A 26688-nucleotide genomic window follows, 5' to 3' on the forward strand; every position below is an offset into this window, starting at 1 on the left:
AGGTATGGCAAATCTGTTACTTAAATGTCTTGCCACAGCATGGTCTTATACACATTTACTTGGAAGAAGTCCCACTGTGCTCAGTGGGGCTCAGTGCCATATACATCTGCATGGAATTATCACCTTAATGTTTTGGCTCAGCCTTTCTATAAAATTCTGTTACCTGTGTGATAATATGGAGAAAATGAAATGATCTCTTATGCCTTTGAAATTTAAATATTTAATTGATTCCAGGAGACCTGGGAAAGAAGGACAGGGATTGGTTGGAGGTGATGTCACCAGACTCTCACCTTTGCCTTTGCTGTATTTTATGAAAGGGAAAATTGGCTCATTTTTTAAAAATCTGTGGCTGGGCTGGAATGTCACTGACCAAATGCATCCCTGCTGTGTTCCTGGACTCACACAGAAGCCATCTTAGCTAAGCTTAGCCTTCATTTCCATGTTAACTTGGAAACTGTATTCTGCTGAAAGTAACCCAAGCCTTGGCCAGTTTCTATGCCAAAAGTTTCAATATTTTACCTAGTTTCTACATTTCTGTTTCCTCTATTAAATAAAAAGTATTTCTGACATTTTTGCCTGGGAGATCAAAATGCCCCTTAAGCCTGAAAACACCCTTGGATCTGTTTGGCTCTTCTAGAGGTGGTCTGAGGAGTGAAATAGTCCTGGTTTCCAAGGAGCTAAAGTTTTAACAGTTTGGCTAGCTTGGTGTTACCTGCTTTTCTGGACAGAAGAGTGGTGTTATTAGTGTGTCAGATTAGCATGGAGGAAGGTCCAACTTCACATCTCCACCCAGCCATGAAGCTCCCTGGGCAATCTTGGGCCAGCCTCTCTCCCCCAGTCTCATCCACCTCACAGGGGTGCTGTAAGGATAACACAGGGGAGAGGAGAGCTCCCTGAGACAGATTTAATCCATTCCCCTGCATGAACTCCTGGCTGTGCTAAAAGCAGAACAGCTGGTCATGGCAAAATACCCAGAAGCGTGGGCAGGTGGGCAGGTTAAGAGCCCGAAGGGAGGGCGGAGAGAATTCCACTGACTCAGTCAGCTCTCTCTCATCACCGGGTGGGTCTGTTCAGATTTGTTAGCCCACAGTACATAGGCTGGAAGGTAATATGAGGGGAAGAGGCTCCCTTCTTGTTATGCCAGGACAGAGTACAAAAGAGATAAGCACTCACCTTCCTTGGGTGGATGAGAGTACAGGAGCCAGAGGAACAGGAGGCAACAAAGTATAGCGCTGATCCCTGTAGACAGCTCTCTCCATCCGGCCAGCATCCTTATGGAGGTCTCCCCAGACCGGCCTCCAGCTGGGCCAAAGAGGGTGGTTCCCCCCTCCCTCTGCCAAGAAGTCCAGCGGCTCTTCTCTAAATCCAGCTACCAGGGAGGTGTCTGCTGGGCACGGAGGGGCTCCAGCTGCGACCAGAGCACAGCTGCATTCCCTTCAGAGCAGAGGAGGGTGCTGGGCAGCAGCATCAGGCTTCCAGAAGGATGTGCTCCTCCAGCCCAGGGCCAGGGCTGCAACTTCTGCGGCCCTCAGAGGCTCCTTTAGGGATTGGCACTGCTCATCCTGAGTCCAGGGGGGCCAGGAGTCTGCCTCTCCCAGGTGCCCTGGCCCACTTCTTACATGCTAGCCGAAACTCCAGCCTTCCTGGGCATCCACGTCTTACAGGAGGAACGCCGGGGGGGGGGGGGCTCCCAAACCCGATTTGCACCAGCTAATGTCCTGTAGAAGTATCAACGGGGCTACGTCGGAGGCACCCCGCCCCTTCCTCGGGAGCCGGCCCAAGTCCCGTCCGGGCGCGCGTGGGCTCCTTGGCAATTCAGCAGCCGTTTCCCTTCGCCGTGGGGCGCAGCTTGCCCAGCACAGCCCGCTCTGCTGCAACGCTCCCGCCTCCGAGAAACCCCCCAACAGCGCGCCCCCCCGCCGGCGCGGCCGCCCGCTCGGCCGGCCTCCCCCGGACGCGAGGGGCAGGACTCATCCTGGGCTGCGACGGCCGAGGCGGGGGCTGCGGGAGGACGCCTCCGGGCACCTGGGGGCGCCGCGCGTGATCTCCCGAGCGCCCCCCGCGCGCGCCGCCTGTGTGTGCCGGAGGCTGTGGCGGCACGGCGGCTACCTGTGGCAGCGGGCGCTGGGGGCGGGGGGGGGTCTTCGATCCGAGGGACCCGGAGCCACGGGCAAGTTTCAGGGCCTGGCGAGCGCGGCGGCTGCTCAGGCTCCGGCTCCCATCCTCCTCCTCCTCCTCCTCCTCGGCGCAAGGCGGCCTCCCTCCCCCGGGATTTCCCGCTCTCCGCAGCGGGAGGGGGCGGCACGTCCGGGCCCGGCACAGAGTCGCAAGGCGGCGGCCGCCGCTTCCCTCGTGATCGCCGGACTGCGGAAGAGCCGCTGGGCGAGAAGTGCGCCGCAGGACCGCCTGGCCAGGCACAGGGCGGGGGCGTCTCCGGCGCGGCGCCACCCCGAGGGGACCGGCGAGCCGGGCGAGAATCGCTCCCCTGCGGCCGCTGCGGCGTCTCCCCCGGCCGGCGGCGCTTGGGCGCCTGCTGCGCCTCCCGCCTCCGCCTCGTGCTGGAGCAAAGCTCCGCCGAAAGTTTCTGTCTCCGCTCCGCCGCCGGGCCCGCGAGCAGCGCCCGCCCCTCCGCCCCCCTCCGCCCGCCCTGGCCGAGGCCACCTGCCGGGAAGGCCCCTTGGCGGAGCGGCGCCCGATGCTTAACCCCTCCCGCGCCGCGCGCCCAGGAGCCGCCGGCCCGCCCGCCCCCTCCGAGCCGCCCGCTGCCGCATTCCCGCGCGCCGCCGACCCTCTTCCCTCCTGCCCCCCCTCGCCGGAAGAGAGTCCTGCTGGAAGGGGATGCGCCCCCGCTCCCGCTCCCGCTCCGCAGAGGTGGAAGCCGCAGGGCCTGGGCGGGCCGGGCCGGGCCGGCAGTGCAGCAGCCTGGGCGCTTCTTCCGACCGTGGCTCGCTGGTTAAGCGGCCAGGCGACTCGGCATCCGCTGGGAGGATGAGCAGCCGGGATGCCCTGCTGCCGTCGCCGCACCGGGCTGCCATTGCCGCCTTGTGCGCCTCAGGGAGCGGCTGCGGAAGGCGACACCACATAGGATGTCTCCAAGGGCACGCAGAGCGGGGCTTCGGAAGGCTGAGCAGAGCCTGCTCCGTGGGGAGGGGGAAGGGGGGAGGGGGGTCTAGCGTGGGATCGGGGGGAGCCCTGAGGACCCCCCCCCCCCCGTCCTGGAGCGCCCTGGCCGAGGCGATGCCTGAGACAGCAAGAGAGAGCCACCGGGCACTGGACGCCCCTTTAAATGATCCCTGCTGAGAAACAAGGCCCTCCTGCTGCGACCTGCCCCCTTGGCCCCTGCTTGCCCCCTTCTGTGGTTAGGTGTTGCCCGGTCTGCCCTTGGCTGCTGCTTGCTTTGAGTGGCCTCTTCTGGGTTGCTGCTGTTGTCTGGCTTCTGCAGCGCTTCTGCAGTGCTCCCCATCTTTGGAGGGAACTCAAAAACACTTCACTCTAGTGGGTCTAGAGGGCCCAGGACCATCTGGCTGGCCACAGTGGAGAACAGAATGCTGGCCTTGGTCTGATCTAGCAGGTTCTCATTATGCCTTGGGTCTTGGGTGTCTGGGCCCATGCCAGGATGGGAAGGGCTATTGGTTTATTACTGAGCTCTGGATACGTACACTAGCAGAGAGAGAGAGGGTAACTTATGCAAATTGGCAGGTTTGCTGTTTTGGACAGTTTATTCTCCTCCTGCTTGTGCCCATGGATTGAGCAGAAAGGAATGGACATTTCCCCAGCTTCTAGTTTTCACCAGCTGTTGCCCACATATTTTCAAGCATATATTTATGAGGCTACTTTTTTTTGTTAATGAACTTGGAGAAGAAAGCTGAGATTATCAGGCTGTTGACTTCCAGGCATCAGGCCATTTTCTCCATAGTTAAGTGGCCGCATCCCAGAGTATGACTGGAAAGCTCTGGAGATGAGCAGTGCCTGGTTAGCAAGAGGCACCGTACTTAGGAACTGCACCTGAGTTTCATGATGAAAGGAAGGAGGACTGTACAAGTCATAAATGTTGACTTTGGGTCACCACCACGGGGTAGGGGGGGGGCGTATCCAGCACAGTTCCCATATTGCCCTTCCTATACAACCTCCAACGTTAGACAGAGCTACTGCCCCATTGCTCTTTCAGACCTACCAGTTACCCACTTTGGAGTCTCTGCTGGCTGCAAATCTCTAGAGATTTGGGCAAAAGATCCTATTCCTTTCATTCAAATGCAGCAAAAAGAACCTCTCCCTCTCCATTGGCGGCTCCCACAATAATGAAAAGCCCTTGCATTCTCTCTCAGCCCTCTCTTTTGATTTGGGGGAAATCAATACATGTGTTCCACCACAGCAGTGCCTGTGACTGGTTTGTTAACTATGAGGGACCCTGAATGAATAGTGCTCGGGTGGGTAATTTACCATCAGATCTGTGGGGATAAAGGGAAACCAATATAAATAGTCAGTAATAAAACTGTTTACTGACACTGGGCGTTCTTTAAATGAGATTTGTATGCAGGGGAGTGCACCTCAGATAAGCTCTCCAGCTTACCATTATTGACTCTCTTGTCCAGTGGAGCTGGGGCTATTATTAGCGCCAGAAAGCTGGGAGAGTCTGTCTTCATAAAGCACCTGATAATATTAATAAGGAAGGGAACCATATCGGCATTGAAAAAGAGCTGGAGCACAAGTCAGCATTATTAGTCCTGCTTAGAGAGTAATTGTTGAGGGCTGTCGGGGCAGGCATTGTTTTTGAGGGGCAATGCACCAAGAGCCATTAGAGTGCTATTGATTTTTTGTCAGCCACTAAGGATGTCCAGAACTTTACAGGACTGGGCCCACAACACAAGCGCACGGGTGATGACGGGGCTCTAATGTCTCCCATCTGCTTATGCAATGTGATATCAACAGTGCCTGCATCAAGAGACTCCTTGCTTAATCTCAGACAATATTTTACCCATGTATTCTAGGAGGGGAATGGCAACAATAATTAGCAACATACCCATCAGTATGAGGTAGAGAGAGTGAAGGAAATTTTGTACAATGCAAGGGCCACTGGGGGATATAGGGACACCTCTTGAGTTCTGCACATAGATGTTTTCCATGTGCTTGCATACACACGCTCCATGGGATTCCTTTCCATGAGAACCAGGCCACCCAGTGACAGGGGCACATTTTCTCCCTTACTGGTGATCCAAGGCTGGCTGCAGTTCATGTAATCACACTTCCAAACTAGTATTGAACGGGTGCAAACTTATAGGCATGTGATACATTAAAAGAACACGAGTTCTTGAGTGTTTAAAATATGGTTCATTGCAGAGAACTGATTTGGAATCTTTTAAAGAGACTGGCAGTGATCTCTTGGAGTTTTCCAGTAAGGTGCTTGGTTCATGTCTCTGCCTTGCCTTCTGTGAGAAACTGCAGGGACTTGTCCCTTGGGCCTGGGGGGGGGGGGGGGGAAACTGGGCACCAAAGAGTGAGTACTGGGAATGAGGGAGGGGTCTTGTGGTATAGAAGTGCTTACCAGGCTAGTGAAAGTTACTAATGAGATCCTAATTAAAGTCAATAGGGACAAATTAAAAGTGGGAGGAAATTAGGGCAGAAGAGGCACGAGGGGAAATGAATGAACCCTGCTCAAGGAACTAGTGGAGGAGAGATCAAAGAGAAGAAATCACTCTTTTCCCAGTGCTTTGAGCTGCTTGTCTCGAAGGGACCTTCATTCTTCTACTCCTCCCTTTTGTAATTCAGAAGTAATCTGAAACTGGTACAGAAGAGTTTAACTTTATGGACTGCTGTTATTAATGGCATCTCCAGTGACCGTCTCTTTCTGAGAAACCTGCTGCCTGACCCCAGTCTCTCACTTTGACCTTAGCACACCAAGCTACTGTGCTTCACAGGGAGGAAGGGAGAGAATGAAGGTGAAGTGCTAGCTGGCTTTCTAGCTGATGTGAAATAGGTGAAATAGAATGTGTTGGGACTTTGTTGTTTCATCTCCTAGTAGAAAAGCAAAGCAAAAAGACTCATTCTCTTTCCGAATTAGAAAACTGTAGCAAGAAAAGAGAAAGGGGAAAGATGAGAGAAGGAAGGAGTCCTTTAACCTCATACTCCTGTGTCCTCTGGTGGATTATGACAGACTCAGCCTAGCAGCTTCTACATATAAAACGCTGAACTATGATGTTTTATTGAATTTATTTAGGACTCAGTCAAGACCACGTTTTCATACCCACTATAAGGAGTTTTGCTAAAGTAGGCTATCAAAGCTACAATGACTGGGTTGTCTCCCATTACTGCTTATATATATTGGAGCATTATCTAAAAATGCCATGACTTTGTGTATTTCATTGCCTTTTTATCCTACTGTACTTGCATATGGAGGTATATACCAACTGAATATATACATCATAAATTTGATGAAGTGTACCACCATAAATCTGTTAATATTTTGGGATGTTCAAGACTCTAGGTATTTGTCTGGAATTAATAAGCACGCGTATTTCTTTGAAATTGTTACTGTCAGTATTCATGCATATTGTATTCTCCATGGTTTTAAAACAATGTGCTTCAGATAGTGTATTAAATCTTATCTATCATCATCTATCTAATCTATTGCTCGGAAGTTACCATCATAGTGTTAGTTTTATTTTCTTTCATGTCTCTTTCCCAGTGTATTTTTCAAATTATCCACTTGCCCCTTTGCCCTCTGCACTTAGATGTTCTTTCTTTGTATGTGTCCCTGCAGCAGCCATTTTATAGTTGTGCCCACCACTCTGTATCAGTGCTGAGCTCACAGGCTAAAAAAGGTTGGTGACCTTTTTGAGCCTTCTACAGTGTATTTCCCTGCTGACATTGTTATGATGAGTGGAGCCATATAGAAATCACACTATGCAGAGGTGGGGAGGACTCTGGGCCAATTTCATTCCACTGTGAGGGAGAAAGAAGACCTGCAGATTGTTGTTTTTTGAAAAATATATTCCTAGGATATGTCATAGGGAGAAAGGTGCCATAAATTGATTCCATCCAACCTCGTACACTAAGCAGGGGCCATTCTTAGAAGATAGACCACTAAGGAAGACTGCAGAGGAAAGTAATGGTCAATCCCCTCTGCTTGACACTTGCCTTGAAAGCTCCTTGGGGTCACAACTTGAGGGTACTTGATGATGATATTAGCCATTCAGTCATGTCAAACGCTTTGGTGATCCCGTAGGTCAATTGTCACCATTCTTTTTTGTTCCTTCAGTGCTTCTTTTAGTTGTATAATGCTCTCATTCACACACACACACACACACACTGCTGTGTAAACATGGACATTTGCAGTTAAAGGAGTAGATAGCTGGAGAAGTGTAAATACTATACACATTTGAGTTGTGATATTCTGTTGTATGTATAATCCCAGAATAACTACAGAGTAATCACATCACATTTCCTTAATAAAGCAAATGAATGAAATGGTGAGCAAGTGACCAAGGCTGTACTGCTGTTTGCTTATTTTGCTTTTTTATTTAGAAAAAAATTAATGTTGGATTTTTAGCTTCAATGAGTGGTGTTTGTGTGTATGAATTAGTGAGCTGTATAAATAGTCACAGCCAGTTTTCTGTCCATCTTAAAAATAAGAGTTTACTATGCTGGGATGTTCAATAATTCTGTGTTGCTATCTAAAGAAATAAAAGTGCTGAAAAGAGATAAATTATACGATACCAGGATCCATCAGGGGGAGATTTTATGCTATATTTTCAACTAATGGCTGCTTTAATGTAGCAGCTCCTAACCTCCTCGTAAAGAGTACCTCTCATAGCATGAAGAGTACTCATTTGAAGAACATGCAGATTTCAGAGACAGATGATAAGCAGGTCTAGTACAGATGATGTGTGCATGGAGGTAAGCCAGTTGCTAGGGAAGATGGCACAGTGTAAGGGCCTTGTGATTGGTCAGATACTCATTGTCCCTGTACGCCACTGAATCGTCAAAGATCGTTAAATGTGGATTTCCCCCCCTTGCCTGATCCTGCATCCACAGGGTCCAAGTACAGCTTGCTTCTTGTACGATTCCCTCAGGCGTGTCTCTCCCTGTGTTGTGTCTTCTACATTCCATGATAGGCAGAGAATGCCTCTCTCTGGGCCTTGGTCAGGTTATCATAATCACAGAACCTGGGAAGTTAAGTCTTTCCAATTAGAACTGACACTGAAAGGGCTTTGGGCTTCTTTCGATCATCGTCATCATGTTTCTGAAGAAAGATGTAGCGAAACTGGAGTGTGTCCAGAGGAGGGCTATGAAGGTGGTGAGGGGTTTGGAGACCCTTTATTATTTATTTATTTATTTATTTATTTATTTATTTATTTATTTATTTATTTATTTATTTCCCACCACATAGACTCATGGTGGGTTACATGGGAATAGATTAAAACCCCCATGAAATCAATCACAAGTCACCTAATACCATAAAAGACCCATAAAACGTCTGTATGAGGAAAGGCTGAGGGAGCTTGGTCTGTTTAGCCTGGAGAGAAGACAACAAAGAGGTGATATGATAATCATCTTCAAATACTTGAAGGCCTGTCATATAGAACAGTGGTCCCCAACCCCCGGGCCGCGGCCCGGTGCCAGGACACGAAGGCCTCAGTGCTGGGCCGTGGCTCCCTCTCCCAACCCCCCCCTCCGCAGCGAGAAGCTCACCAGGCCACGAGCAAATTGGCCACCGAAGTGGCCGTTTAGCTTGCGGCCCGGCAAGCTTCTTGCTTCGGGAGGGGGGGAAGAGGGAGCTGCGGCTGCCCACATGCCGGCAGCGCAAACCTGCATGCGTGGACTTGCCGCGCATGTGCATTTGCATCTGTGGCAGTTTTGCACATGCGCAGCACCGCGCGCATGTGCATTTGCGCCCTGCTGGATGCAAGCGCGCATGCGCTGCAAATTCGTGCATGTGCATTTGTGCCGGGGCTGCCACGCATGCACGGGGCCCCGGGCCACCCTCTCCCCCCACCCTGTGGCAGCGGTCTGCAGCCACGGAAAGGTTGTGGACCGCTGATATAGAAGATGGAGCAGAGTTGTTTTCTGTTGTCCCAGAACCAATGAGTTTGAAATTTAAAATAATTTTCGGCTAAACCTCCAAAAGAAGTTCCTGACAGAGCGGTTCCTCAGTGGAACAGGTTTCCTCAGGAGGTGGTGGGTTCTCCTTTGGAAGTTTTAAAACAGAGCCTAGTCATCTGACAGAGATGCCGATGTTATGAACTTAGGCAGATTGTGAGTGGGTGGGCAGGAAGGAATGTATCAGTGTTTGTCTCTTGTGTCCCTTCCTTGCATACCCAGGGAATTGCTGATCACCACTGTGGAATGGCAGGTGAATTCCCTCCAGGCCAGGCTTGTTTCTGGAGATTTTTGGTGGGGGGGGATCACTTGGGCATGAAATTGGGGTCATTGTGGATGGGCAGATAGTTGTGAGTTGCTGTATTGTACAGGGGGTTTAATTAGATGATCCTAGAGGTCCCTTCCAACTCCATGATTCTATGATGGGACTAGCTTGTGATGCAGAAGATGGCTGTAAGCAGACAGCCTCATGAAGTTGCCTGGATCTGGCATGATGCACCTCTGCCTTTGTTTTCCTATTTGTTTGTTGTTGTTAGGTGTGAAGTCGTCCGACCCATCGCGACCCCATGGACAATGATCCTCCAGGCCTTTCTGTCCTCTACCATTCCTCGGAGTCCATTTCAGTTTGCACCGACTGCTTTAGTGACTCCATCCAGCCACCTCATTCTCTGTCATCCCCTTCTTCTTTTGCCCTCGATCACTCCCAGCATTAGGCTCTTCTCCAGGGAGTCCTTCCTTCTCATGAGGTGGCCAAAGTATTTGAGTTTCATCTTCAGGATCTGGCCTTCTAAGGAGCAGTCAGGGCTGATCTCCTCTAGGACTGACCGGTTTGTTTGCCTTGCAGTCCAAGGGACTCGCAAGAGTCTTCTCCAGCACCAGAGTTCAAAAGCCTCAATTCTTTGATGCTCGGCCTTCCTTATGGTCCAACTTTCACAGCCGTACATTGCAACTGGGAAGACCATAGCCGTGACTAGCTGCACTTTTGTTGACAGGGTGATGTCTCTGCGATTTGACCATGTGATCTGTGATTTGTTTGTAAGTACTGCTTAAAGTAGCCCCCCAAAAGTTGTAAAGGTCTTCTATCTGTGACCAATTTGTTTTTCTTTTCACAATAGACCTTTTGATTATATTGGGTGCTTGGCAGATATGCCCATCTCACAGGACAGCCTGATTTCTTCTGATAGGAAACTTGGGAGTTATCTGTGTCTGTGAAGATGGGGAACGAGAGCGATCTATACCTTCCTGGGTCCACATTTGAACTCCCTTGTCCATCACCCCAGTCATAAGTGCTGTATGAATACTAACAGAAATAAAACTGACTTCATTGTTTTTCTTTTCCAAAGTACCTGATGAAATTCATGGTCAAAAGGAGTTAACACCCGAGTAAAAGTACTGATTTCCCCTCCATGCTAAAACTCCAGCTGTTGAGAGTCTATTCTGTGTCTTTTGTGATAGATCCAGGAGCATGTCTTAACTATTGAATTAGAATTGTCAGGGGATTTTGGCAGTGGGCAACAGCCCAACAAACCTACAGATTTTTACCATTTCCTACATTAAAATTGCCTTAGTGTAAATAAATGGTCAGCATTATCACCAACAGCAGTTGCTCTTCTTACCTGTATATACTTTTTAGTTTTGTGCAGGAGGTCACTAACAAGGCCATTTAACCCAGTGTTTAATTCTTCCCTCACCCCTTTTCTTCTCTGTTTGTATAGAGTTCTCACTGACCAAGGATTCCCTTCACTGCATTTGATGAAGTGGACTCCAGCACACAGAAGCTTAAGCTTATGCTTCAATAAATGTATCCATCTTAAAGGTGCTTCCTTCCTTTCTGCTGTGACAAACTAACTCAGCTATTCCAGTGGAGTCTACTGTAGTAACCAGACAATGCTTCAACCAAATTGCGTTTTCACCAGCCTTTTCACCCTTTTCTTCCTTCTTTTCCTTCCAGCTGCCCAGTTATTGATCTTCTCATCCCATCCATTTTATTTGGCCTGTAATTGTAGAAGCTGGTTACATATGCAACTTCTAGTTAACAGAGCCAAAACATCTGCCGGATTACTTCAACTCAGGAACAGGTTCCTCAGAGGATGACCAGGACAAGAGGGAAACTTCCCTGGGGAAAGACCAGACGCCCCAGGGCACATCCCTGGACCTCCCAGCAGACTGAGCCTCTTCCAGACACAGAGCCCCTGCACCCCAAGGCCTCACTCAAAGGACCCATCCCTGAAGGCCAATGTTGATAACGTGCCAGGCTGCAGTGCAGTCAGCTTTCTGCCTTTAGGGCCAGATCACAGACTACCTCCCCCTCAGGTGTCTCCCCACCTGGCAGGAATGAAGGGTCTGCGAGGAGGCAGTTTGGCTATAACCAGGCTGGCAGCCTAAGTACTACAATAAAATCAGAGTCCAGGAGCACCTTTAAGACCAACAAAGATTTATTCAAGGCGTGAGCTTTCGAGTGCAAGCACTCTTCATCAGACTGTGATCTTCTTACATGACAGTGGGAATATATAATTTAAGCCCTGTTTTTCCTGTTGAAACATACTAGCCAGTAACTGTATTTTTGATTGATAAAAATCAATCATTCTCTTTTTGGTCAAATAAAAACCATTATCGCATTGTTTTTATAACTGTCAACTGCCATCTCAAAAAGAAAAGTGGACAAGAAATGAAGCAAGGCAATAAATAAATGTAAAAGATTTGTATGATGCAAATCTTATGTCCTTTAGCACTAGGTATTTATGTACCTTCTCTGACTTTTGTTAAGGTCACTGCTGGATGGGTTGATTTTTTAACACTGTTTTTACTTGTTCTGGAGAACTGCCATGGAACTACTAGGAACTACTAGCTACTATGAAGCTACTATCAGCTACCAGGAACAGGAGATCCTGGTTCAAATTTCCATTTTGCCATGAACCTCACTAGATGCCATTGGATCTATCCCATTTTCTTAGCCTCTGAATTCCCTCACAGGGCTGCTCTGAGGATATGATGGGAGGAGGAACTCATATATGCCATCTTGAGCTCCTTGGAGAAAAAAAAAGGGTTAAAATGGTAATAGGCTGATATACTGATCCTGTTAGAAAACCATAGAGACTGTCATTGTTAGTCGTTGAGGAAACACAGACTTTCCTTTGGTCTGGATGTGTTGGATATATGGATTCAAGAACTACATGACACTGGGATCATTGCCCCTCTTTACTCGTGAGAGTACGTGATACAGAAAGTACCAAGACTTCACTCTGTTAACCCCCTCCCCCCTGAAAACCCCAACATACAGAGAACAATGGGGTTGGCCATGGCAGCAAGCTATTGGCTCAGACTCCTAGATTAATTTAAACTTGATTGGCTGTCATGGTGATTGCAACAGTCAGAGTCCAGGTCTACTTGATCCTACCATGGACCATGTGCTCGGTCCTCTGTAGCAATGGTCCCCAACCTTTTTATCACTGGGGACCGGTCAACGTTTGACAATTTTACTGAGGCCCGGGGGGGGGTAGTCTTTTGCCGAGGGATGTCGCCGCCACCTGGGCCCCTGCTCCACTTGCTTTCCCGCCGGCACCCCTGACTTCCCGGTGCCCACTGGGGGCACTGCTAGCAGCAGCTGCGCAGTGCCACTCCGAGGGGGAGCCCCAGCCATGGCAGCCGCTGGAGAGCACCAAAGGTGAGCTGGCAGCAGAGTGGCAGGGCAGCCCCTGAGGCAGCAGCCGGGGAGGAAGACAAGGAGGAGCTGCGGCCCAGTACCGACTGATCCATGGACCAGTATCAGTGACCGGACCAGGGGTTGGGGACCACTGCTCTGTAGGAACGCCCACGTGCCTGCATACACAATAGGATGAGTCATGTTTTGGCAGGGTCAGGGCCAATTGCTGGTTGCTTGAAGAGAGTGCCCTAGGCCGAGCAGATGGCACTACTCTACTGACCTTTGTGCATTCTCAATATCCTTGTCAACTTTGTCACTTTTTCTTGGTCTCCTCCTTTCCTCCTGCCCCTCACATATCGTGAGCTCCTCTTTGGGTACATGAAAAATGGAAGATACATTTGTCATTCAGTGTGAATTGTCTTCCTCAGCCTCTTCAGCTTAAATGAACAATTTTATGTTATAACCAAGATGAAGCTTACATTTAGACAGCCTACTTAGAACACTTCCCTATCTCTCTCTTGCAGGTGGTGTGCCCATTTGAAAAACCTAATGTGCTTGTATCAAGTTTCAGAGCTGATTGATGGTCATCCCAGAAGGCTGATATTCCAACTTCTCAATACTTCATAGTGTGTGTGTTATTTCAGCCTAAGAAGGCTATCCTATTTTCATTGACAGAGCTATTCTACTAGCACATAACCTATCAGAGAGATGGATCCTGGATCCATCATCCTCGAGCTGTCTACAACTACTCTGAAATAGAAATGGACTGTGGCCAAGTGGACTGGTTTGATTCTCATCTGTTTTGCAGCACAAGTAATGTGTCCACATTATGGACACTTACAGGTATGATACACCTCTAGGGTATATTGCTTACTCAGTGAGCTCCCTGACACTAGTCTTCCCCTCAGTGATCCCTGTCTCTTTCTGTGGTTTGCATGTACTCCCCCTTGGCAGATAGTTATTCACATTTTTAGCCCTAGCCTATACAGACTGGCCATATAGCTAAGGCATAAAAATTTCCTTACCAGTCAGAAGGTCTCAGAATTAGAAAAGGCACCTGCCACTATCTAAAAATAACTGGTTTTCATTCATTTGTTATGATTGTCCTCATAAATTTCCATCCCTCAGAGGCAAGATTTTTCCTCTGTTTCTCTTTCCCTTTACTGACTAAGCCACTCTTCTTTGCTGAAGAACTCTGGCTGTCCCACACTGTTGTAGTATGATATCCTGCCTATTGGCTCAGCCCAGGAACTTGAGGGAAGGATTGGAAACCCCCTGTAACTTAAACAACTTAAATGGCATTCAAGGGGTTTTGAAATTCAAAAATAACAAAATATTTTATTTAACATAGGGTTGAAAGGTTGGATAAAACTGGGCTGAAAATTTCAGAGGTGATCTCTGCCCTCTTTAGAGCTAACTGGGAAATTCTTCTCTCACTAGAAAACAAATAATCTATCCCAATTCTTTGGCCCAAATGGAGTCTCTGTCTAACTACTCACTCCTTCTTGCCAGCTTTCCCCAGCTCTCCTATGTTAAATTGCTGTCAGTCAGGGCTGAATTCCAAAAATGTCAGTTCTTGACTCTTCTTAGCTAGGGATGAAATCAGACTGAATTCTCCTCCTCAGAATTCAGTTCTAAAGCCTTTCTTTACTCAGCTGATGCTCCCAATCAGATCTCTTGGAACAGCCTGTCACTCAAAGCTCCCTGACTTTGTGAAGAACCAACTTGTCACAGTCCTTTACCTGTTTGTACAGTATTTCTAAGCTATTAAAAGTGCAGTCCATCACAGTTGACCATTCTAGAAAAAGTCTGCAATGGCATGAATGATCATTTTGTGGCAGCTTAGTGACTTGTCAAAAGGCATGGAATTGTTTCTTACTAGGATTTTACTGCCCAGAAGACTAGCAGGCAAGGCAATCTATCAATCAAGCAGTGCGAGTTGGATCTTAGAAAATCACTACTCCAAGAGAATGGTGCTCCAGGCTACTCAGTTCCCAAGTATCTCTTTGCCAGCAAATATGGCCGGAAATTCAGTTTCCATCTACTCAAGGAGCATAGTAGTTGGATGTCTGAGCTGCCAGATCCCTGATTCAAATCTTACCAGTGCAAAGAGTGTATCGTGGCCTCAGGAACTCCAACAGCAAAACAATCCTAAACAGAGTTATATACTTCTATGGATTTCAAAGGTGGCACTGTTTGTGTCTTCCCAGCCCCAATTTTCCCACCTGCGATACTGAGGATACAATGATTAGAACAATGATACAATGATTACATGAGGATACAATGATTATCATGTAAAATTACAATAGTTTGGCCAGTAGTATTCTTTCAATGGGGAAGGCACTGGCAAACCACCCCGTATTGAGCCTGCCATGAAAATGCTAGAGGGTGTCACCCCAAGGGTCAGACATGACCCGGTGCTTGCACAGGGGATACCTTTACCTTTACCTTATTCTTTCAGTGTATCAATGGGGAGGAGGGACTGAGAAAGATATTTGCCTGAGACAGCTTCATGAGTTCATGGCAGACAGAAACTTAAACTAGAGACTTCATAGACCACTGTCCTGTCCCTTACCAACCATGCTACACCAGTGTTTGCAAGCATGTATTGGAACACTTTTGTATTGCAACACTTGTATTAGAAACACTTTCGAAAAAATAAAACTTTATATTGACAAAAATTACAAAGTCAAAATGGAGAGCGGTCTGTGAACACTTCCACTGCCATGTGCAGTCCTGGTAAGGCTATTTCTCATTTTTCTCTTCATGGAAAAACAGCATTCAGAAAGGAACAAATGTGACACCAGAGTTCTGCTCCAAGTCCTGACCCCAAAAAGCCACGGGTTACTGATCAAAGAGGAGTCTTGTGACACCTTGAAGACTAAATGGATTTTATTCTAACATATGTTTTTACAGACTAGAGCCCACTTCAGCTGACAAAAGGAGTTCTAACCTGCAAAACTTACTAGTCATTAAGGTACCACAAGATTCCTGTTTATTATCACTGCAGTGGACTTGCTTATCCCACCCAAAATGAACAGAGTCTTAGACCTAGAAGTGTAGTGTCCATGTCTAAATGAAGACTAGTATTCATTTGGCAGCCAGGTCAGTTTTTCATTTGTAAATCAGTAGAGTGATGAGAAGATATAAAGGCAAAGATAGTAAACATACCTGATTAACCATATATTATTAATTTGGTCATGTGTACTACTGCCCCCTGCTGCAAGAAACAAGAACGTTGCAGATTACCCTAAGAATGGGGCAGCTGCTGTCCTTGCAAAGAGATCAGAGCTCAGCTTCAGAAGCTTGCAATGTAACTATTGGGCACAATACTCATTAGCCTGGTGGCGGTGACTAGCAAGTGTTCTTGGATATTATTAGAATTGTACATAGGATGTTTAATTTTATTGAAAAATGCAAAGCTAAGGAACAGTGTTGTCCTGACAATAGAACTTCACACAAACAACATAACCAACCATCTGCTAGGTAGTCTTTTTATCTGGGGAATACAACAGTCCCTGAGGGAGATCATAAGATGAATATGTCAGACTGGGAGGTGAAGGATACAGCTGTGCTTGTACAGAGACCTGGATCTAACCATGTCATTCCAAAGATTTAAGGATCCTTACGTTTTTGAAGGAGGAGAAGGTGGATTCTGTTAATTCACTCTCATGCTGGAGACCATTGGGACCACTGGCATGTTGTTACTGGAGGCCAGCAGATGATAAGGATCAGTCGAGGGGGAAGTAGGCAGAACTGATGGAAAATGCTGTCTTTCAGTTTTCAATTCTTAAATCTTCAGAATGTCTGGTTGGATTCAGGTCAAAGCCCGGGGATGACACGTTAATGCTTTGGTGGAATAGAGCCCAGTTTCTCAGATGCATGATGTTCATTTCAACTGGTATGAAATATATACATGTGAATGCATGTGTGTGTGTACAAAACAATGTGGACCAGGCTTGTGAATAGCACAACCAACAGTCTGTGGAATTCAAAGTGCCTATCACATTTCTATGCAAACGAAAGCTGCTACCTTTGGGTCTCTGTACTGTCTGAACTGAAAGAAAGGATTCTTTTGCTTCAGCCTTAGCAGGTGAGAAAAACAACACAGTGAGGACCTGTGTGCAGGTGATAGAAGAATTCTGGGAAAGGTATCTAAGGCAGACCCCCTATTGCTACAGTGGTCCATGGCTTTTGATATTAGAAACACTTAGAAACTTTGACACTTAGAAATTCTATTTTGTATATACATAAAACACATATAAAGTAATAATACGCACATAACAAGTGGTATCAGTATCATGCTATAAACATTATAAACAAATAGTACCCCCAAAATGCCTGTAGCTTTTCTAAAAGCAACAAAAAGGAGTTAATAAATACAATCAATAACATAATTGCTAATGCAGGAAAAATTAACAAATGAACTGAAATAATGGATTATCTTGCTTCAACCCTGGCAGGTGAGAACAACAAGACACTAAATAAGTTTCATTGTTACTAAAGAAAAAAACGTGACATCTGTCAGCACTATGAGGATCTCCGCTCCACGAGGTCAGTCCAGGAGAATGGAGTTGCTTGTTTGTTCCTGTTTCAAAAGAATTGGCCAAAGATCTCGTTTCTCTCCACACACCTATTTATATTGTACTCTACTGTATTTCTACTTAATTAGAAGGAGAGTATCTAAAAGCAGCCAGTGCCAGAGACCACAGAGCTTTTGTTCTTTTCTAGAGGTTCTGTGTTCACACTCTACAGTCAGATGTAATGATATGTGTAGCGGGGGCAAAGATGTTCTCTTCCTTTTCAAATCTGGCTGATAACATGAATTGCTTTCTTAAGGCTGGCACTCGCCCAGTACAATTAAGTTTCTAATAGATCAACAATTACAGTCATGTGCTGAGGGGAAGGATTAAATTGATCCCTGTTAACCCATTGGCTCTAATCAGCAGCAGGGTCCAACACTGCGGCTGCTTTGCTGTTAATGACATAAAAGGGACTCTTACTGAAATGCCTTTGTAGTTCTGATCCATGCTGCAGAAGAGCCTCAGATCCTGGCACTATGCGTAGAATATCATCAGCACTTTTTGGGTTCAGGCTTTGCACTTAAATTTTGGAAGTGGGCCATTTTATTCTAACCACAAGTAATAGAAACCTTGGATGCTGGACTAAGTCTTATGGTAAGAAGAGATGTGCCCCCTGAACTTGGCTAATCAAAATCTGATCAGAACATGCTTTGTTCATTAACTCTGGAAGAGTAACTAAACTGAACAAAGGTAATTCTGACTATTGCTAAGGCTCCAAACGGGCCACATTTTAATGCAGTACTTCTCTGTCCATTCTATTTCCTCAGGGTGGTGATGGGGACAGAATGACTCAGCAGATATGTGCTTGTCAAGTAACTCACCCAACCAGGATATTTAGCCATATTTTGACCAAGTGGGATTATCCTGATTGACAGTGCTGTGCACATCAAGCCTTTCCCCCAGTTATTGGTGACTTAGGGGATTTCATGTTGTTGTTGTTGTTGTTGTTGTTGTTGTTAGGTGCGAAGTCGTGTCCGACCCATCGCGACCCCATGGACAATGATCCTCCAGGCTTTCCTGTCCTCTACCATTCCTCAGATTCCATTTAAGTTTGCACCGACTACTTCAGTGACTCCATCCAGCCACCTCATGCTAGCTGCATGAGGGAGAGCAGGGTATCAAACCTGGTTCCCCAGATCAGAGGCTGCTGCTCTTAACTACTACACCAAGCTGACAGGGTATATATTTTGCATTTGCTTCTTCAGCTAAACAGCTAGAATCCAGCCCAGTAGCACTTTAGAGATCATCGTGTTGGTCTCTCAGGTAATACTAGATCAGAATCTAGCTTTTCTACAGCAGACCAATATGGCTATTCACTGAAACTAAAGGTAAAGGTAAAGGTATCCCCTGTGCAAGCACCGAGTCATGTCTGACCCTTGGGGTGACGCCCTCCAGCGTTTTCATCACTGAAACTATTCTCCAGGTAAAGAATTTCAGAAAGCAAGGTAGAGAAAATCCTTCTAGATTTAACTAGATGTTGTTGTCGTTAATTGTGGTCCTCCAGGCCTTCCTGCCCTCTACCATTCCCCGGTGTCCGTTTAAGTTCACACTGACTGCTTCAGTGACTCCATCCAGCCACCTCATTCTCCGTCATCCCCTTCTTCTTTTGCCCGCTCCCAGCATTAAGCTCTTCTCCAGGCAGTCCTTCCTTCTCATGAGATGGCCAAAGTATTTGAGTTTCATCTTCAGGATCTGGCCTTCTAAGGAGCAGTCAGGGCTGATCTCCTCTAGGACTGACTGGTTTGTTCGCCTTGCAGTCCAAGGGACTCGCAAGAGTCTTCTCCAGCACCAGAGTTCAAAAGCCTCAATTCTTTGACACTCAGCCTTCCTTATGGTCCAGCTTTCACAGCCGTACATTGCAACTGGGAAGACCATAGCCTTGACTAGATGCACTTTTGTTGGCAGGGTAATGTCTCTGCTTTTTTAGGATGCTGATTTGCCATAGCTTTCCTCCCCAGGAACAAGCATCTTTTAATTTCTTTGCTGCGGTCCCCATCTGCAGTGATCTTGGAGCCCAGGAAAATAAAATCTGTCACTACCTCCATTTCTTCCCCATCTCATAGAATCATAGAATAGTTGGAAGGGACCTCCTGTGTCATCTAGTCCAACCCCTGCACTATGCAGGACACCCACAACCCTATCGCTCATCCACTGTAACCTGCCACCTCCTTAAGCTTTCACAGAATCAGCCTCAGAATCAGATTTCTCAAAGGCTTGTATTTGACTGTGCTCTTGTTATCTGGGACTGTGCTCATTGCAGGTAGATAGGGAGAAATCTTCAGGTTTTATTCATTTGCTCTGCTCGCAGATGGAACAGAGGCTTACCTTCCTTCTGGGATCATGTCAAATCAGCTGTCTATGTGGAAGGCATTCAGAGAATGAGATCTACTGAATATCTTATTTAATTTTAGTTAAGCAACTGTAAGCAATTCCTAAGAAGATGTGATGTCACTTCTGGATGACAGCTGCCCTCCTGTGCCCCCCCACTCCCTTGTCTTCTGCTGGTTACCAGGCCACCAGGTAGCCCTAGTCTCCAACCCTGTTGAGTGTGGAGACACTTCTGAAATGCTGTGAACACCACAGAAATGCTGCCATAGGCATAGTGAACCGCGAAACAAATGCTGCAGGGAGATATAATACTGGGAAATTCTGCATTAAGCTCTTTACAAATTATGCCTTGTGGGCTCTTCTTTAGTGCTCCCTAACCCAACGAGGAAGCCAGGACTGGATCTTTGCTTTGGAGAAGAAGGAAGTAGGCAAATGCATCTGGAGGCACTGTGGCACCAATGGCTGCATGTTGGGAATCACAAATGCAAATCAAAATAAACCAGACAAAAGCAAAAGAAAGAAAGAGAGCCAGGATATACACATAGATATGCATAATCAGTCAAACATCTTTCTTGATCAACCAGTGTAGCCCTCAGGATGCCTGTCTATCCTTCAAAAAGGCTTCTTCTGAATAGCTTTTTGTTGTTTACAGAACCATGTGGGGCCTTCCTGACATTGCAAGTTGGAACCTAAATAAATTGCTGTTCCCATCTTCAGAATCCCCAGCCACTAATCATTTCTAAACATAGAGCAGAATCCCACTCCTGTGACAGAATGTCATCCTCATTTAAAAGTATAAAACATGAGTTGCACCAAGGCATAGCTCTCACTGAGGTGGCTTGCCTGAATTCAATTTAGTCTGCAAGGAGGAGATTCCTTGATTGAATGTTCTTCCAAGCAACAGCAAAATTGTTCCACATGGAAAAGATAGATTGTGGGGGTGAAAGGCTAAAATCCTTCTCCCTGACAATCATTTTGTAAGTGGGGGGGGGATTTTTTGTACCTGTAGGAGCCTTCAGACAGGTGAGCCAGGTCATCTAACTTACAAGGAAAGTTCCTGGAGTACATCAGCCCTGGAGAGTCACATGCAGGCAGGAACAAGCAGATTCAGGACCCAGTAGCTCTGGCAATGCTGCAGGACCACTTAGCTCAGACCAAGTCAGCAGCACCAACAATGTGTGTTGGCTCATCCACTACTTCTAGAGGTGTTCAAAACAGGTCAAGTTGACCATCAGTTGAGAGCAGGGACCAGAGAATGGCAGAAGCAATTTTACCTATTGTATAGATGCAAGAGCCTCTGAAAGTCAAGGAACTGAAATTTTATGACTGTGGGGTTATAAAGCCCAACCATGACAGCTGCTGTGCAAAGCTGTTAAACCATTATTCAAGGTGGTTGGTGGACATGTGAACAGATCTGATATTCGACTCACAGCCATTAAGGATATGTTTGACTGTTGATCGTGATTGCTGAAAAATTTGTGGCATCCCTAATCGGAAGTGACACAATCTGGACATAGGTTGATGACCTCAGTGAGATCAGCCATAGACTTTTCCTTATGGGCAGTGGCTGATGGTGGACCTTTGAGGGTACTGCTGCCAGAATTCCAGTTACCAGTCCGCAAGCAGAATGTTTTTTTTGCTGCTCCCAGGCACCTCAGCTGTTGTTGTACAAAAAAGGTTCCCTCCATAGAAACCACAACAAAAAATGGTACTACCACATGAAAACATAAACATTACAAATGTATAAAATGATTTCATAATGTCCATAATAAATCACTTCCAAAATACAGTGAAAATATATCTGTATACATCATTGGAATATATGTTATGCCAGTGGGCCATAATGTCTTTAGTTGTGCTGAATACTAAGTTGTCAACCATCTGTCCAAAACTTTCATGCTGAAACAAAACCACTTATACAATCTCAAGGAAATCATAAAGGACAAATTATTCCAATCCCTGAGGAGAGATGTTTCTTGTTCGGGTGTCCTCATCACAAACAATAGGAGGGGAAAGTCTCCTGATCACTGATCAGCTGACTGGGATAGGCACAAACCAAGCTCACAAATAAAAATTTGTGTTGAATTTTGGCCAGTTTGTGGTTTGTAAAGTGACACTCATGGCAGGTAAACTAGCATGAATTTTCCACAAGCTTTCAAGCAGTTCATGGAGCTTTGTGTGAGTTTTGAATGGATACACTTCCAGACAATCTCCATTCAAACAAAATGCTTGCCAAACTTCAAAGCCACACAGCCTGCAGAATTCTCCAACCTTGGAGACCCTGTTGTCAGTTTCAAACTACTCATGTCGGTTTTAAGAGGTTCCCTCCCTTGCTGGACCTTCCTTTGTATTTTCTTCCCATTTTTTGCACAGCTTTCAAAATCCCACTTCTTTTGCTTGGATAAGAGTTCTTTTAAGCTTGTAAAGCTAGTGGTTCTGCTGGGCAGTCTGTGATTGCACAGGTACTGCTGGGCAATATGTACATTGTACTGGTTTTGCTGGAGCTGTAAAATGACTTTTCTTACTTGGATTGTGATTTAATTGGCATTGTCACATTGACACTGGATTCTGCTGGGCACTAGTACATTTTATTGTTCTGCTGGGTTCGCAAAAAGTGCCCACCTTCAGTTTCTATTGTGGAGATAATCTGGGACTTTGATTCTGTTCTGCTGGGCTTCTATTGCTTTTGCTTATTTGCTGGTTTCCCCCCTCCATTGGAAACAATGGAGGATGGAGACCCTTCTTTGAGAGGACTGAAACTTGGACCCTGTAGATTCAATCCCCACCAAACCTGGAGGGCATGTAGAAAACTTCCTGAATGTGCACCTGTTAAAATGATGATCTGTCAGCTGTCATTTCCTCAGAAACCACTTTCTTGGGGGTACCTTGTTTGGGGAGCCATAACTTGGACCCCATAAATCAAATCCTCACCATACTTGAAGGGCATCTAGAGGATAGTCAGCTAGAGACTGCCTGCAATGTATGTCTAGCACATCATGGGAGCTGTTATACTGTGCCACAACTTTCACAAGCCAAACCAGTTCTTTTGGTTCTTAATGGTTCATGGTGCTTTGTGCTCCAGACATGCAATGAACCAAGAAATGAACCATATTTTCCCCATTCATATCTATCCCTGCAACTGACTGAATTGGAAGCCATGGGTGCAGTAGGGAGGACTGGTGCAGATGCTGTGCCTTTATGTCATTTGCAGGCTTTGCTCTACAGCTGTTCTGTCTTTTGGCCAACTCTTTTCCATCCACCCCCAGACCTTAGCTCTACAGGGAAAGAATTAATAGCACCTTGGATCCTCCTCTTCTTCAAAAGGAACAGTGCACAATCTTCAGTGTTCCATCACAATTCCTATCAAAGCACAATAATTCCATTTCAGATGAGCCACAGTTCTGTTTCCAGGTGAACATGCTGACATTTAACCCCTAGCTGAGAAGAAGCTCCTGGGTGAGAAGGTATCTTTCCTCAGGGGCTGGAATGATTTATCCTGTGTGACTTAAGTAGCCCAAGATTCCATTTCCTGGATTCCCCCCCTGTGGACTCTCTCTATGTCTCTCCCTTTCCCACAAAGCACAATGCTTTTATGTTTAAAATTTTCCAGTACTCATATATGAGCTTGTATCAATTTTCACCAGTTTCCCCCTCCTTCTGTTTATGATGGTCCATTAACCAACAGGAACAACATTTCAGAGGGCTCAGTGAGCTGCGGCATGGTTCCTGCCTTCTCTTAAGAAAAGGGTACTTCTTTTTCTTAATGGTATGGTTGAATCCAGGCCATTATTCAGTAATCCTTACAGCGACCCCCTAAGGCAGATCAGTAGTGTTATCTCCAGGGTCACAACAGTGGTCTGAGACTGAAATGCTCCTGCTTGCCTAGCCAGAGGCCACCTCTGAGTTTGAAACAGTGGTGAGAATGGATCTGAAAACCATTCTGATTTCACTTCTACTCACCTTTCCAGATGTGAATTAAACTTTTCTACTGTTGATTTGTTGGCCCTGGAAAAAGGTGCCAGTACATAGTACTGGTTAGCATAATCACAAGGAAAGTCGTGTGTGTTTGTGAGTGTGTGTGTGTGTGTATACTCAATATAGGGTGGCCTTGCCAGTGCCTTCCCCAGTCTTACCGTTTTACCCCCCAGCAAGCTGGGTACTCATTTTACCGACCTCGGAAGGATGGAAGGCTGAGTCCACCTTAAGCCGGCTGCTGGGATTGAATTCCCAGCCTCATGGGCAGAAAGCTTCAAACAGCATAATATATACAAACATACTTCTATTTAAAATCATATATAAAACACATTATCTATACATAGGCAAGAAAAATAATTTGATATAATGGATAAAAATTATATGGACTGCCCTGAGAAACTTTATAAATGTTTTTGCTTCAACATGAAGGTTCAGGCCAAACTTAGTGGCTTACCTACTACTACCCTACTCAGTGAAGTACAGCATGCTCCATTGACACATGAGATCTCTTTTGCACAACTGAATGTGCCTTGTGCTAATACACTGTCTGGTCCTTAACTCTGCAGAGTGGCAGGAGACAACCATAACTGATTTGTCTGAGAAACGACTGAATACATTCCTGTTTGTTCCATATTGTAAATAAACCTAAAGCTGAAAGCCAGTTTTATGTATTGTTCTTTGTTCTTATGTAAACTGCCCTGAGCCTCCAGGGAGGGCGGTATATAAACAAACAAACAAATAAAAGGAGGGATATTTTGTAGCCTACTTGCAAGTTTACAGAATCTGGAGTAGAAAGTCTGGAAGGGAGAATTGCAAATTGTTCCCCTTTCCCATAAATGATCACAGGCTCACAATTGGCTGACTGCTAGGCAAACAGGCAAGCCGGTTGGAGGAGGAGGAGAAGGCAGGCAGCTGCCCTGAGTGGGTGTTAAGTGCTGAGTGGCACTTAAGCCATGAGACCAGCTCCGCCTCCAAGCCTTACCAGAAATAAATAGTGGAACAGATGAGCTAAAGCTGGGGTGGTGCAGTGGTTAAAGCAATCAGCAAGCAATCTGGAGTAATCTGGGTTTGATTCTCTGCTCCTCCACATGCAGCCAGCTGGGTGGCCTTAGGCTAGTCACAGCTCTAAGGGTTGTCCTCACAGAGCAGTTCTTTCAGAGCTCTCTCAGCCTCACCTACCTCACAGGACATCTGTTGTGGAGAGAGGAAAGAAAAGATGTTTGTAAGCCTCTTGGGGCCTCCTTCAGGTAGTGAGAGGCAGGGCATAAAACAACAGCTCTCCATCTCCTTTTCTGACACACATTTTTAAAAAAATCAGTTTGTGAGCCTATGATGATTTATGGGAAGGGGGAACAATTTGCAATTCTCTCTTCCAGACTTTCTACTCCAGATTCTGTAAACTTGCAGTAGTTTGCTACATTCCACAGGGCTTTGTTGAAGGCAGAACTGAGACTGTGGATTTCCTCTCCTATGACCGATGTCCTCCTCCATCCCCTAATGATTTTTAAGTGGACAGTTTTAAAAATTGTCTTCCAGCTAACTTTTTAGTTAATAAGTTTTGAGGCTGGATTTTTACATCTGTGTGGTTGCTCTTATTCCTTATCTGAATTGTTGTCGCTCTTTATTGGTTTCTGCAGGTTGTCTTTAATGTGTTTCTCGCTGCTAGATGTAATCTGATGTGTCTCTTAATTGTGGATACACTAATGTGTATCCAAAGAGCCTCTTGTGGCGCAGAGTGGTAAGGCAGTGATATGCTGTCTGAAGCTGTCTGCCCATGAGGCTGGGAGTTCAATCCCAGCAGCTGCCTCAAGGTTGACTCAGCCTTCTATCCTTCCGAGGTCGGTAAAATGAGTACCCAGCTTGCTGGGGGGTAAACAGTAATGACTGGGGAAGGCACTGGCAAACCACCCCATATTGAGTCTGCCATGAAAACGCTAGAGGGCGTCACCCCAAGGGTCAGACATGACTCGGTGCTTGCACAGGGGATACCTTTACCTTTACCTTTAATGTGTATCCAGAACAAAAATTTTAATTGTGCATGAATGGTAATTTTTAAATCATGTAAGTATACATATACATATTCATGCATATGAATGTTTACTTCTAAAATATGAGGGATCAATAACAAATAAAAGAAACCTTGTTTTCCAAAAAAATGTTTTGTTGCTTTGTTATCAAGCAATTACTGCAGGTATACAGGACAAAGCAGTCCAGCAGCCAAAGCCAAAATAATGACCCAAACAACTTCACTTGGAAAGATTTTACAGCGTCATCCTAAGCATAGTTACAGTGATAAGATTATAATGGCACTATTGCAAAACAGACACTCATAGAACTCCAGCCATTCTTTGAAACATAAGACTTGATTCAACAACAGCAGGGCTAAGGGGCAGCCTGAGAATTCTCCAACACCATTAGCGTTCATAAGCACTTTCTAGAAGACTGCATGGGAAGCCATTAAAAATAATTGTGGGTAGCTTGGGAGGGGGGGGGAGTATTGTGAAGTGCCCTTGATGAGAATGATTGAGCTGAACTTGCTAGCATGAGCTTTAAATGACTGAAGGGGCAGTTGGAAAGAGTGAAGTGGCCTGGCTGGAACCCTGCCCTGATGTGAACCTGCATCCTCTTCAAAGCTCTAGACTCAGATGAAGCGCTGGGTGTTATAAACTCTTCATAAACTCTCTTGAATTGTGAGAGAGAGTAATGCTGTTTTCAGCAGACCTTTGAGCTCTGGATACAACAAAGAAATGAGATAAAGAGAGGGGTTTAAATCCTGAATCTATTATCCTTGGGATTATGGCGGAAAACAGACAACCTCTTACCAAGTAATAATGTTCCAAGGTGCCAACACATGGCCCTAAGGGAATGCAATCCTTTTGGAGCATCCATCTAGGCAACTAGGAGAATTTGCCACACATTAATACCCAGTCAGTCAGAAAACAGGTAAAATAGAAGTGCTTGAGGCACATATTAATTTATTTAGGGATTTATATTCTGCCCACTCTTCTGAAACTCAGGGTGGATTACAAAATTGTACAATGCAAATAGAATCCCTGTATACAA

General features: G+C 46.1%; 1 protein-coding gene across 2 annotated transcripts in view; it reads right to left on the minus strand.

Moving 5' to 3' along the window:
• LOC143835896 (chemokine-like protein TAFA-5) overlaps positions 1-2641 on the minus strand; it is a 45321-nt gene extending 42680 nt beyond the window's left edge. The window contains exon 1 of one of the 2 annotated variants that reach the window (XR_013230394.1): positions 1174-2641. Coding sequence is in view for 1 of the 2 variants with exons in the window: in XM_077334317.1 (XP_077190432.1) it covers positions 1174-1270 (97 nt within the window). In the remaining variant the exon portion in view is untranslated. The remainder of the gene's footprint in view (positions 1-1173) is intronic. The other variant, XM_077334317.1, reaches the window with a different exon arrangement.
• Positions 2642-26688: the final 24047 nt, after the last annotated feature.

This window comes from Paroedura picta, chromosome 4, assembly GCF_049243985.1.
Source record: "Paroedura picta isolate Pp20150507F chromosome 4, Ppicta_v3.0, whole genome shotgun sequence".
In the NCBI taxonomy this organism is placed as follows: Eukaryota; Metazoa; Chordata; class Lepidosauria; order Squamata; family Gekkonidae; genus Paroedura; species Paroedura picta.